This window comes from Vombatus ursinus, unplaced genomic scaffold (genome assembly GCF_900497805.2).
Source record: "Vombatus ursinus unplaced genomic scaffold, bare-nosed wombat genome assembly UNPS02000577.1, whole genome shotgun sequence".
NCBI classification, from domain to species: domain Eukaryota; kingdom Metazoa; phylum Chordata; class Mammalia; order Diprotodontia; family Vombatidae; genus Vombatus; species Vombatus ursinus.
The window spans coordinates 23,582,170-23,595,465 of record NW_020940355.1 but is presented as its reverse complement, the minus strand read 5'-3'; the positions used below and the strand labels follow the sequence as shown (position 1 = coordinate 23,595,465).

The following is a 13,296-nucleotide window of genomic DNA, read 5'->3' as shown; positions in this document are numbered from 1 at the left end:
TTTTTAAACATGTGTTTTTAAAACTTTGGGTTCCAAATTTTCTCCCTTCCTTCCTCCCCACCCACCCTCATTGAAAAGGCAAGCAACTCAATATAGGCTATACATGTGCAGTTATGCAAAACACTTCCATAGTAGACATGCTGTGAAAAACTAACTCTATTTCCCTTAATCCTATCCTGCCCCCCCCCATTTATTCTATTTTTTCTTTTGGCCCTGTCCCTCCTCAGAAGTATTTGCTTCTGATTACCCCCTTTCCCAATCTGCCCTCCTCTCTATCATCCCCCTACTCTCTTGTCCCCTTCCCCTCCTATTTTCCTGTAGGGTAAGACAGATTTCCATACTCAATTGAGTGTGTATGTAATTCCCTCCTTAAGTCAAATCCTATGAGAATAAGATTCACTCATTCCCTCTCACCTTCCCCTGTTTCCCCTCCACTGTAAGAGCCTTTTCTTTTGTTTTTTTTTTGTGAGATAATTTACCCATTCTACCTTCCCCTTTCTCCTTCTCCTAGTATAATCCTCTCACCCCTTAATTTTATTCTCCAGATATAACCCCTTCATCTTCAACTTACCCTGTGCCCTCTATCCATATATATATATGTGTATATACACATACATATATATATATGTGTGTGTATATACACATACATATAATTTTTTCCCTCCAACTACCCTAATACTGACAAAGGTCTCATGAGTTGCAAATATCATCTTTCCATGCAGGAATGTGAACAGTTCAACCTTAATAAGTCTTATGGTTTCTCTTTCCTGCTTACCTCTTCATGTTCCACTTGAGTCTTGTATTGAAGTCAAATTTTCTATTCAGCTCTGGTCTTTTCATCAAGAATGCTTGAAAGTCCTCTATTTCACTGAATGACCATTTTTTCCCCTGAAGAATTATACTCAGTTTTGCTGTGTAGGTGATTCTTGGTTATAATCCTATCTCCTTTGTCCTCCGGAATATTATATTCCATGCCCTTAATGTAGAAGCTGCTAAATCTTGTGTTATCCTGATTGTCTTTCCACAATACTTGAATAGTTTCTTTCTGGCTGCTTGTAATATTTTCTCCTTGACCTGGGAACTCTGGAATTTGGCTACAATATTCCTAGGAGTTTTCCTTTGGGGATCTCTTTCAGGAGGAGATCAGTGGATTCTTTCAATTTCTATTTTGCCCTCTAGTTCTAAAATATCAGGGCAGTTTTCCTTGATAATTTCTTGAAAGATGATGTCTAGGCTCTTTTTCTGATCATGGCTTTCAGATAGTCCAATAATTTTTAAATTCTCTCTCCTGGATCTATTTTCCAGGTCAGTTGTTTTCCAATGAGATATTTCACATTGTTTTCTAATTTTTCATTCTTTTTGATTTGTTTTACATTGTCTTGATTTCTCATAAAGTCACTAACTTCCAATTGCTCTATTCTAATTTTTAAGGAAGTATTTTCTTCAGTAAGCTTTTGTACTTCCTTTTTCATTTGGCCAATTTTGCTTTTTAGGGCATTCTTCTACTCATTGGCTTTCTGGACCTCTTTAGCCATTTGGGTTAGGCTATTTTTTAAGGTGTTATTTTCTTCAGTATTTTTTTGGGTCTCCTTTAGCAAGCTGTTAACTTACTTTTCATGATTTTCTTGCATCACTCTCATTTCTCTTCCCAGTTTTTCCTCTACTTCTCTTACTTGCTTCTCAAAATCCCTTTTGAGCTCTTCCAAGGCCTGGGACTGATTTGTATTTTTCTTGGAGGCTTTGGATGTAGGAGCTTTGACTTTGTTTTCTTCTCCTGGTTGTATGTTTTGATCTTCTTTGTCACCAAAGTAAGATAATATAGTCTGACTCTTTCTGCGCTGCTTGCTCATGATCCCAACCAATTACCTGAGTTTTAAACTCTTTGTTAAGGTAAGAGTCTGTTTCCAATGTGGAGAATGTACTGTCCCAAGCTTCAGGGGTTTGTGCAGCTATTTTCAGAGATACTTCTAGGGACCTGAAAAGTGTCAGTTCTTCCAAGGTGCTATGATAAGAGGCAAGGTGTTTCCTCTCCACCTCTACGACAAGCTCCACCACGCCAGTGCTCCTCCTCACCAGTGCTCCTCCTTGCCCCAGGACCGCCCAGAACTGTGACCCAGATCCAAGCACGGGCAAAGCAAGAGATTCCTGCCTCAGCCCTGACAAAGAGATCCGTGCAATCCCCCTCTGATTAGCCACTTGATACCCCCTCAGTCTGTGGGCTGGAAGCTCAGGAGGCAGCCACAGCCCAGCCTGCACTCAGGACTTGTGGCTGAGACCTAGCTTCTTCTCTCACCGCAGTCACAGATTTTTCCCACTGACCTTCTAAGTTGTCTTTGGCATTCAGGGGTTGAGAAGTCTGGAAACCACCATAGCTGCCCGCGATTCAGTCCTCTGAGGCCTACTCCAGGGTGGCTGCAGCCTGTGCGCCCACGCCAAACTGCGCTCCTTTCCCAGCCCAGTGCAATATACCTTTCCAATCAGCCATCGAGGTTGTCTTGGGCTGGAGATTTGTTTTACCCTGTTTTTTTGTGGGTTCTGCTGTTTTAGATTTTGTTTAGAGACATTTTTTATGGTTATTTGGAGGGGTTTGGGGGAGAGCTCTAGCAAGTCACTGCTTTCCCTCCGCCATCTTGGCTCCACCCTCAAGTGCCTTTTTTCAATTCTCATTCTTCTCAACCTCTGTGTGGCCTTTGACAATATTATTCACTTTCTGTTCCTTGATAGTTTTCTCTGGGTTTTCAGGACACCATTCTCTCCTGGTTTTCTTCCTACCTATCGGGCCACTCCTGTCTCCTTTGCTTCATAATCTTCCATCACTGGAATAATTGTATATAGCCTTTGGAGGTGATGATGCTCATTTGTATCCATGCAAGCAAGTTCTGATATGTCTGTTAAAATGCAGTCTCATATTACCATTATATCTTACATACTATAGGTGTCTCTCAGGGTTCAGTCCTGGGCCCTTTTCTCTTCTCCCTCTGTGTTGCCTCATTTGCTGATCTCATCAGTTCTCATAGATTTAATTACCATTTCTATGATGATCATTCTCACAACTACTTATTTTGCTCCCAATCTTTCTGCTGACCTCCAACTGAAATTGGTTGTCTAGTAGATATATGAAACTCAACATGTCCAAAACTGAACTCATCATTCCCCCAAATCCTCCCCAACTCCTATCTTCCCTATTACTGTCAAGGGTAGCACCATCCTCCCAGTCTTTCAGGCTCACAACCTAGGTGTCATTCTTTCCTCCTCACTACCTCCCACCCTCCCATATCCAAGCTGTTGCCATAGCCTTTTGATTTCACCTTTACAACAACATCTCTCCAATATGGCCCCTCCTCTCCTCAGACACTGCCACCACTATAGTGCAGGCCCTCATCACCTCTTGCCTGGGCTATTGCAATAGCCTTCTGGTGGGACTGCCTGCCTCAAGTCCCTCCCTCCTTCAATCCATCCTCTATTCACCCACTAAAGTAATTTCCCTAAAACAAAGGTCAGATCATGTCAACTCTCCTAATCAAACTCCAGTGGCTCCCTGTTGATTCCAGATGCAAATAGAAATGCTCTATTTGGTATTCAAAGCCTTTTATTTTTTTTGGTGAGGCATTGGGGTTAAGTGACTTGTCCAGGGTCACACAGCTAGTAAATCCACGGCCAGTGCTCTACCTACTGAGTCATCTAGCAGCCCCTCAAAGCCTTTTATAATCCAGCCCCTTCCTACCTTTCTAGGATTCTTACACCTTACTCCCCAGTACATACTCTTCAATTCAGTGACATTGGCCTCCTGGCCATTCCATGAAGAAGACACTCAATCAGCTCCTAGCTCTGGGTATCTTCTCTCGATGGACTCCATGCCCATGCCCTCCCTCCTTTACTCCAACCAATAAAATATCTCTTGGCTCTGGGCATTTTCTCTGGCTCTCCCCCATGCAAGAAGTGTTCTTCTTCCTCCACTCCAGCTACTGATCCCTTTGGCTTCCTTTAAAGTCCCAAATAAAATCCCATCTTTTATTGGAAGCCTTCCCCAACCACTCTTAATTACAGTGCCTTCCCTCTATTATTTCCAATTTTTCCTGTATATAGCTTGTTTTGTATATATTTGTTTGTATGTTGTCTCACCCATTAGATTGTAAGTTCCTTGCAGTTAAGGACTTTCTTTTGCCTTTTTTTGTGTTACCAGTGCTTAGCACAGTATCTGATGTTTGATAAATGTTCTTTGATTGGATTGGTTCATATTTTTAACTATCATATAAAACTGCACTCAACATTATTGTGGTAGGTTAAATTACCAGCAATATCAGCAAACCAAGTAAAATCAAACTAACTCAAACACTACCATCACTCCACAGAGCTTTCTTAAGCTTTTACTGTGTGGTAGGGTTTCGGGGGAAGCAAGGAGTACACATTTCTTTTTCAGTAGGCTTTTTTTAAATGAGCAAATTTGTCTTTAGCCAATAGGGAACTACTGGAGTGAGGGGTGGAAGAAAATAACATCTCTATAACACTGGAAGCCATTACTGGGGGAAGGATGGAGACGCAGAAATTGAAGGGGTTAGGAAGGACTTTATGGTCACAGGTAGTACTACATGCAATATCATATTAATACACAGAAATCCAATCTTTAAGTAGTTTATAGCCTGTTAGCTAAACAGACTATCAGCTTCTTTACCTGATGAGGTATAAGAAAACAATTTCTTAATCTGCCATTTTTTTTTAAATAGCAAGGACATGAACATTAAAGCCTATGGTACTTGGAGGGTAACAGCCTCAATAACCTCATTTCTTTAAATCTAAGGATTACATGGTAATTGAACATTTACCAAATTGCTAAATTTTGAGTTACTGTATGTAAATACACACATATGCACCTATTTATATATACACATATGCAGAAATAATTTGTAGCCTATTAACACAGAGAGAGGTACTTTTGTACTCTGTTTCTAAGCAAGCCAGAATCTGTCAGTTACATTAAACAAGTCATTAAGTTGTCAACAAAGGACTCAAGCACAGACACTGTCTACTCATTTGCTGCTCAGCTGGTATTAGTTGGTCATGGATAAATTATTTAAATTCTATTCAACTTAGATTAGAAATAGGAAGAATTGACATAGGCCATTCTCTTGGTTCTAATTAGCTACACTGAATCAATTTAAAACACTTCTATGAGAATTGCAACACACCTGTTAATGTATTTGCCAATTTCAAACCAGTCACTAAATTATGCATACCCTTTGATCTAGCAATACTATTACTGTCTATAGCTCAAAGAGATCAAAGAAACAGGAAAAGGTCCATTACGCACATATTTATAGCAGCTTTTTGTAGTGGCAAAGAACTAGAAACAAAAGGGTTGCCCATCAATTGGGAAACGACTAAACAAATTCTGGTATATGAATGTATTGTATATGAATGTTTTGCCATAAGGACAGTTTTTAAAGAAACCTGGGTAGACTTGTAGGTACTGATGCAGAATGAAATGAACAGAACCAGGAAAACAATTTGTATTATAATAATACTGCCAAACTAAACAACTTTGAAATCAGTTAATAAATATTTATTAAGTTCTTGCTATGTGCCAGGCACTGTGCTAAAAGCTGGAGACACAAACACAAATGAAAAGAAAGATAATCCCTACTCTCAAGGAGCTTCCAATCTAATGGGATAAGACAACATACAAAAACTGAAAATTAGGGAATGGGGGGAGGAGGTGCGGTGCACAGGGGCATGGAGAAGTCCTGGTGGGACGTGAGGAACTGACTGTTCTGGGATTCCTCCTTAAATGGAGGTTTTGGAGCACATGGCTCCACCCTCTAATCAGAAGGTAATGATGAAAAGTGTACCAAGGCTGATTGCCTTCAAAGACTTAATAACTCTAAGCAATCCAATAACCAAACATGTTTCCAGAGGACAGATGATGAAATATGCTATCCACATTCTAAAAGAGGTGAAGGATTTGGTGTGAAATGAGACATTTCTTAGACAAAGTAAATGTGGGAATTTGTTTTGATTGTCTATCATTATGAAGGTTTTGATTTGCTTTTTTCTCCATCGGGGTAAGGAGGAAGTGGAGTGGAAGAAAAATAGATTTTCATCAATTGAAAAAATACATATAGAAAGCTCTTTCCAGGTATCTTGTAGATCTAATCAAAAGGGCTTCAAACTAAAAGGGATGGGACTGGGAAAGGAAGACTTCCTATGTATATCCTTCCAAGTTAGGTACTATAGAGTAGCTACAAAAAGAGAAACCCAAATTTCAACAGTAAAACCAATGGTCACAACTGACAAAGAAGACCTAGAGGTGCTAACACAAGGAGGCAAAATTTATTTTGTAGAGCTCACTGAAACTCAGTGGGATGACTGGACCACAGCGCACTCTTGCTCTCTCTCTCTCTCTCTCTCTCTCTCCCTCTCTCTATATGTATGTATGTATACATGCATATATATGTAAATACTTAGCTTCATTTGTCTCCTTTGTCAGAATAGATTATTCCATTCTTTCCACTTGAATCTCAATCACCTAGCAAAGTAGTTATTTCAGTCATTAATCAGTGAATTAATGAATTAGTCACCCAATCCAGAATTATAATCCTCTGGGAAAAAAAAGAACTGACAGATGTAACTGCTGAACCAGTGAGTCAATAAACATTAGGTGGCTATTATGTGTTTGCTTTGGTATTTTTTTTAGGCAATTGGGGTTAAGTGACTTGCCCAGGGTCACATAGCTAGTAAGTGTCAAGTGTTTGGTCTGAGACCGGATTTGAACTCAGGTCCTCCTGACTTCAGGGCCAGTGCTCTATCCACTCTGCCACCAAGCTGCCCCTAGGTGGTTATTATGTGCCAGGCACTATGCTAAGTGTTAGGGATACAAAAAGAGGCAAAAGCTTGTCCCTACTCTCAGGAAGTTCACAATCAAATGGGGGAGATAACAAGCAAACAAATGTATACAGACAAGCTATATGCTGGATAAATAGAAAAATAACTAAAAGAGGGAAGGCATTAGAATTAAGTGGGGTTGGGGAAAGGCTTTTTAGTTGAGGCCTAAAGAAAGGCAGAGAAGCTGGCAGGTGAAGATAGGGAGGGAGGGCTTTCAAGGCATGGGAAATAGTCAGAGAAAATGCCTAGAGCTGAGAGATGGAGTGTCTTGTTCCTAGAATAGAAAGGAGGCCAATGTCACTGGACTGAAGAATACTTACATGGCAGGGAATAAGGTCTAAGAAGAACGGAAAGATAGAAGAAGGCTGGGTTATGAAGGGTAATACTTGATTCAAGAAATCCATTTCACAAGGATAAGGGAAAGGCAAGGTCAGAACATTCGATGAAAAAAGATATTTTTTTAGTGGCCTGTAAGCTCAATGAGTCAGCAGTGTGATATAGCAGGCAAAAAAATGAATGGGAACTTGGGCTGCACTAAGAACGTCATGGATTCCAGTTATAAGGAGATGGTAATTACAATGTGTTCTGCCTTCATCAGGAATACTGTGCTCTGCTCTGTTTAAAAAGAACTCTGGGGGCAGGTAGGTGGCGCAGTGGATAGAGCACCGGCCCTGGATTCAGGAGGACCTGAGTTCACATCTGGCATCAGCCACATAACACTTACTAGCTGTGTGACCCTGGGCAAGTCACTTACCCCCATTGCCTAGCTAAAAAAAAAAAAAAAAAAAGAATTTTGATTAGTTGGAGTGTTCAGAGGAAGGCAATCAGGATGACAAAAGGCCTTGAATTCATATCTTACAAAGATTTGCTGGGGGAATGTTTAGTTAAGAGAAGAGAAGACTTATAAGGGGAGGAAGGGGGAACATTAAAATTACAGTCAAGTAGTTGAAAGGGGACATTGTTATGGAAGAGTGATTAAAGAGGTTTTCTTCAGTCCAAAAGGCAAAAGTTGGAGCTGTAGGTAGAAGCTGCAAAGAGGCAAACTGAGACTCAACATCAGGAAAAAATCAACAACTGGGGCTGTCCAGAAGTGGGATGGGCAGCTTTAAGGAGGTGGGGTGCCTCTCTTTGGAAGTCTTCAAGGAGAGGTTGGATGACTACTTGATGGGTATGTTATAATGGGGATTGGTTTCATGTATGGTTTGGGCTAGATGACTGCTGAGGTCTCATACAACTGTAAAATTCAATCGTTCTGAGAACTACGACCACCACAGAAACACAATCTTTTCGCCACATTGTTGATTTTAGTCTTGATGGATGGTTTTCCTAAGACTTAAATAACATACAGATATCTGAGTTTCAAATACACAGAAAATATATAATGGAATGAGACCACTTGGTTTGTAAAAGCAGATTTATTGGATATTTCCTTTAGCATGCTTTGTGCATTTACTATTTCACTGTCTGAGTAACAGTTAATAATCTGCATGTAATAAATAGTTACAACATAACTAGTCAGTGGTTCTTAAGTATCTTTTTTTACTTTGATAGGATGGGGAAGAATATCATGCTAATAATAAATGTACTCTGACCATTTATTACTTTAAATTACAGTCCTGGAGTTTGATACTACCAAACTGGCATTTTGCTGAATTCCCATGTTCTTTTTAAACTACCCCAGAAAACAGCAGGAGGTAATAAAGGGTGTGAGGGTGGGGAACTACTTAATCCTGTTCCACATACTTTAGAACTCAGAGCATACTAAGAAGCTAATAGCAGAGAATTATATAAGATGTAAAGATAATTCACATTTGTATATCAATCTAAGGTTTAAAAAGCAATTTCCTCACAATAACTCTGTGAGATATATAGTGCAAGTATTAGCTCCATTTTACAGAAAAGGAAACTGAGGCTCAGAGAGATTGTAACTTGTTCAAAGTCCCAGAGCTACTAGATGTCAGAGCCTAAACTCAAAGTTAGGTCTCTTTGAGAGTCCAACGGCAGTGTTTTTCTACTCATTGTACCCTACTAAACATTCTGTAAGGTTCACCAGTACCAAATTGTATAAATAGACGCAAATTCTTATCTCTTCAGTGTCTGGTCACAGGTACTCCCTCTGGTCATGGTGATGAAATTAGTAATGATTTGAGAGTATTAATATAATGGCATCCCTTTTGGAAAGACTTCTACGAGGGATATGGATTTCATGGATCCAATGACCCAGTGGAAATAGTTTGAGAGTCACAGTTGGTTAAGTGTCAGCCAAAGGAGTTTCCAAATTGAAGTGGTATTTTTTAATATGTTTCCGAAGTAGCTGCTTATCAGGAGAGGAGTAGCAGCAAAAACTACAGCCAAACGTCTCGCCTGTATGGTGTCGCCGTACATGAAGGTCCAGGCTCTTCTTCTGAATGCTGCAATAAAAAGAAAATGGGTAAGTCTTTATTGTGAAATTTTCTTAAAATGGAGACATAAGTATTTCTGTTTTCTAAAACTAGTGGCTTTCTAAAGTCTTTAGAAAACATAAACTTTGTAACCTGAACCAGAATGTTTTATGTATACTTTGACTGAGAAGTCTGAGAAACTCCCTCAACACCAATTACTGTCTCAGTCACACAAACAAAAATGGCATATTATAATTTAGCTTGATTCTGCAGGGTAGAACTTTATCTAACTCTTATGTCCCATGGCGGACATAGAAATTCAGCAATTTGGTAAATGTTCAATTACTGTATAATTTCTGGGTTCAAAGAAATAAGACCACTACCCCCCAATAAAGCACATATCCCTGCTCATAAACAAACTCTGCCCCGATGGCAAATTAGTAAATTTTCATCTTTTTATACTTTTCAAACAAATACATTAATAGTTTGGCTAAAACAGGCTAATTACATGAAGATCAAATGCCATATTAAATTCTGGATTTTGTAAATACATCCAAACTTCATAAGTCTTGCATTTTCCATCAAGGAACCAACGTCATTTACCACATCCATATGCTAAATACTTTATCCTGGAAAGGATATACAATATTTAGTTCTAAAACTCAAGTACACTTAGAAGGCTAATTTGTGATTTTGTTGATCTTCTCTGCTTGCCAGGTTGGTCCACATTTAATCTTCACTCAACACAGTTGAAAGACTCATGAATCAGTGTTCTCTGATTCTAACTTTTAAAAGCCTGGCATTAAATGGTCACTGAATTTTTTTGAAAATGAGACTTCATCATTGGTATAATCACGATCAAGGAGTCTGTATTTTTTGTAAAAACACAAAGTGTTGCACTTACCACATATTAGACCAGATTTCTGGTTGCTAGGGGGAGAAAAGGGTATACTGCTAATAATTTAACAAATTTACATGTTGACTTCCATTAATAACTTGATTTTTAAAAATTTCAGACTACTTCTGATTGCTTTAGAGGTACTCTGAGGAACATTATACATTATCAAACAAAATGCCATGGGCTACATAGGCAGAGGAAAAATATTACCTATGTGACAACTATTAGCAAACCATAACCATTCTGGGTATTTCAATATATGTAAAAATCAGGAACTGCACCTGATGATATCAAGGGCCACAGTCCTCTAAAATTCAATGAATGATAATTCATTAATCTACCACTCACAAAACTAACAACATTTAATGTTCTTTGCCCCCTGAAAAATGGTCACCTGCTTTTTGAGAGGAGAGACTATCTTGTCTTTACATTAACTTCTAGACATTTATTCATCAAGAAATAAAGTAGGATGTGCAAGGTGATTACTAACATGTTAGAATTCGATCAAAATATCACCCCCTTCTTTTCATGTTTATTTAGTTCTCATAACTTTCAACTATTTATATGTGACAAATTCAGCATTTGTTTTGTAATGCATCTAGGGGGTTAACTGTATTTACTTCTAATATAAATGATTAAAATTTATGGAAATACGAAAAATTATATTTATAGTTTTCCTAATACTGAAACAACTCTGCATTCCTGGAGCAAATCCAACCTGGAGAGTCTACATAATCTTTTAAATATACTGTTGAAGCCTCTTTGCTATTATTTTATGCCCTATATTCTTTCGGTATATTGGTCTACAGTCTTGTTTCTCTTTGCTTTACTTGTCCCTGGACTGGGTATGAGGACCACATTTGTTTCATAGAAGGATAATAGTAGGATATCTTGTTTCTCTATTTTTGCAAATAATTATGTAATAATGAAATTATCCTTTGAATGATTTATAAATAATCTGGCCAAGTTATTTTATCTTTGGGAGTTCCTTTATGGATTATTTGATTTCTTTTTCTGGGATTGTTTTCTATTTGTTCTGCTAATTTAGACATTTTATATTTTTGTAAATATTCATCTATTTTATTTATCAGGTTTTTTTTGTCACACAACTGGGCAAAACAGTTTTGGAATACCCAAGAGTTTATTAGGGTTTGGGGGAAAACTGTTACACTGTTTTGCTTATCAGTTCAAAGGGTTTATTTTTAATTTTATCTCTTTGAATTTTAGAATGTTTTCTGTGTGTTCAAATTAGGGTTTTAGGATATATTGCTTTTCTACTTTTTTTTTAGTTGCACACTAAATTCATTGATCAACTGTTTACTTATTTGCTGATGAAAGTGCTTAAGAGATATGAATTTTTCCCTTAATAATATTAGGTTGCATCCAAATGTTTTGTTCTGTTGTTGCACCATTGTTCTCCTTGAGGAAATTATCTATTGTTTTTTATAATTTGTTCTTAGAGTCATCAATTCTTTTTTGTTTAAACAATTCTGTTTTTATAAAGGTATCACACACAGCCGAGAAATACTAATATTCCTTTCTATTCTCATTTTGCAATCAACCATGATCTGCCACATCTAGCTTTTCCAAGATTCTATTCAGGACCTTATTTGTTTTTTGGCTGCCTTTTTCTCCTTATAATTTAGTTTTTCTTTAAAGTATTTAGATATTATGACATTTGTTGCATATATATTAAGTATTATCTATGGTGCTTTAAGCCTAACATAGTTTCCCTGTTTATCTCTTTTAACCATTTCTATTTTTCCTGTTGCTTTGTCTAAGATCATGATGGGTACACCGGCTTTTCTCAGTTTCCCTCAAGTATAATAATTCTTCTCTGGTTATTCATTTTTTTTTCATTAGGCTATGGGGTTAAGTGACTTACCCAGGGTCACACAGCTAGTAAGTGTCAAGTGTCTGAGGCCAGATTTGAACTCACGTTCTCCTGACTCCAAGGCCAGTGCTCTATCCACTGCGCCACCTAGCTGCCCCCATGGTCATTCATTTTCACTCTGTGTGACTAACTCCATGTGTTTTAAAATTTTCTTGTAAATTCATCATTAGATGCTGCCTTCTAGTCTGTTGCTAACCTCATCTGCTTTATGGGTGAGTACATTCATAGTTATAACTATTAATTGTGTGTTTTACTCCATTATGTCCTCTTATAATCTTTTTCAAATTAGGGATAAAATTCCAAATACATTCAGATTCCTGTAATTGTGACAGATCTTAAATCTTGCACAAAAAGGACAGAAATTCTGATTCATAAATTATCTAATGCCTCTTCTCTGCTAGGCATTAGCTTTTCTCAGATATTACATTAAATAAAACTGTATTACATTTTTGTGAATTTTCTGCCTAATTCATAAGTTAACTCTCACACACAAACATGCACACACCCCCACACACAAGTGTGTGTGTGTATTAGATATATATCTATCTATAGATACATATATATATATATTTGTACCAAACTATCTGAACTGTGAAACTGTTCAAATTATGAAATTGCTCTTAGGCTTTTGGAAAAATTAAAGTTTAAAAGTAGAATTGGTAGAAACATCATTACAAGAAAGTCAATACAGAAAACATAAAAATTATCTTTCCCTTACACATGGAACAAAAGTTCTTTAAAAATATCTTTTCCATAATCACCCCATCTTACAGCAAGTAGCATAGTATAGCCAACTTCAAACATTTCACTTTATTATAGGAAAATCATAACCCTTTAGTTACTCATTTTAGTATTTTTAGAGGACACAGCTTTAGGGGAAAGCAATGAGAATGAAGATTACAGCTGTGAAAACAACAGAAAGCGTATTCTCTTAAAATAGAGAAAATTTTCTAATAACATAAACTGTCATGCATAGTTCACTAAACTAATAATTTTGCTACTGGTGTAACATACATATATGACTGGCCCTCTTATCTCTTCTTGTTTCGAACACAAAGACTCTTGACTCTTACTTTACTTATTTTTTTCCTTGAAAAATGAGAAATTTGCAAACTTACCTACTATATGAACAAAGCTGGCATTTGTAGGGCCTTTCCCGTGTGTGGGTTCTAAAATGTCTGCGCAGGGAACTGGCATCAATTGAGGCATAGGAGCAAATTTCACACTTAAAAGGTTTTTCACCT

The 13,296-nt window shown here is 37.6% G+C and overlaps 1 protein-coding gene across 1 annotated transcript in view; it reads right to left on the bottom strand.

Moving 5' to 3' along the window:
* Positions 1-7,696: 7,696 nt before the first annotated feature.
* Positions 7,697-13,296, bottom strand: part of LOC114050100 (oocyte zinc finger protein XlCOF6-like) — a 56,018-nt gene continuing 50,418 nt past the window's right edge. Inside the window, exons 6-7 of the mRNA XM_027871700.1 lie at positions 13,171-13,294; positions 7,697-9,290 (exon numbers count right to left, since the gene is read on the bottom strand). Coding sequence (XP_027727501.1) covers positions 9,131-9,290; positions 13,171-13,294 — 284 coding nt within the window. The 3' untranslated portion in view covers positions 7,697-9,130. The remainder of the gene's footprint in view (positions 9,291-13,170; positions 13,295-13,296) is intronic.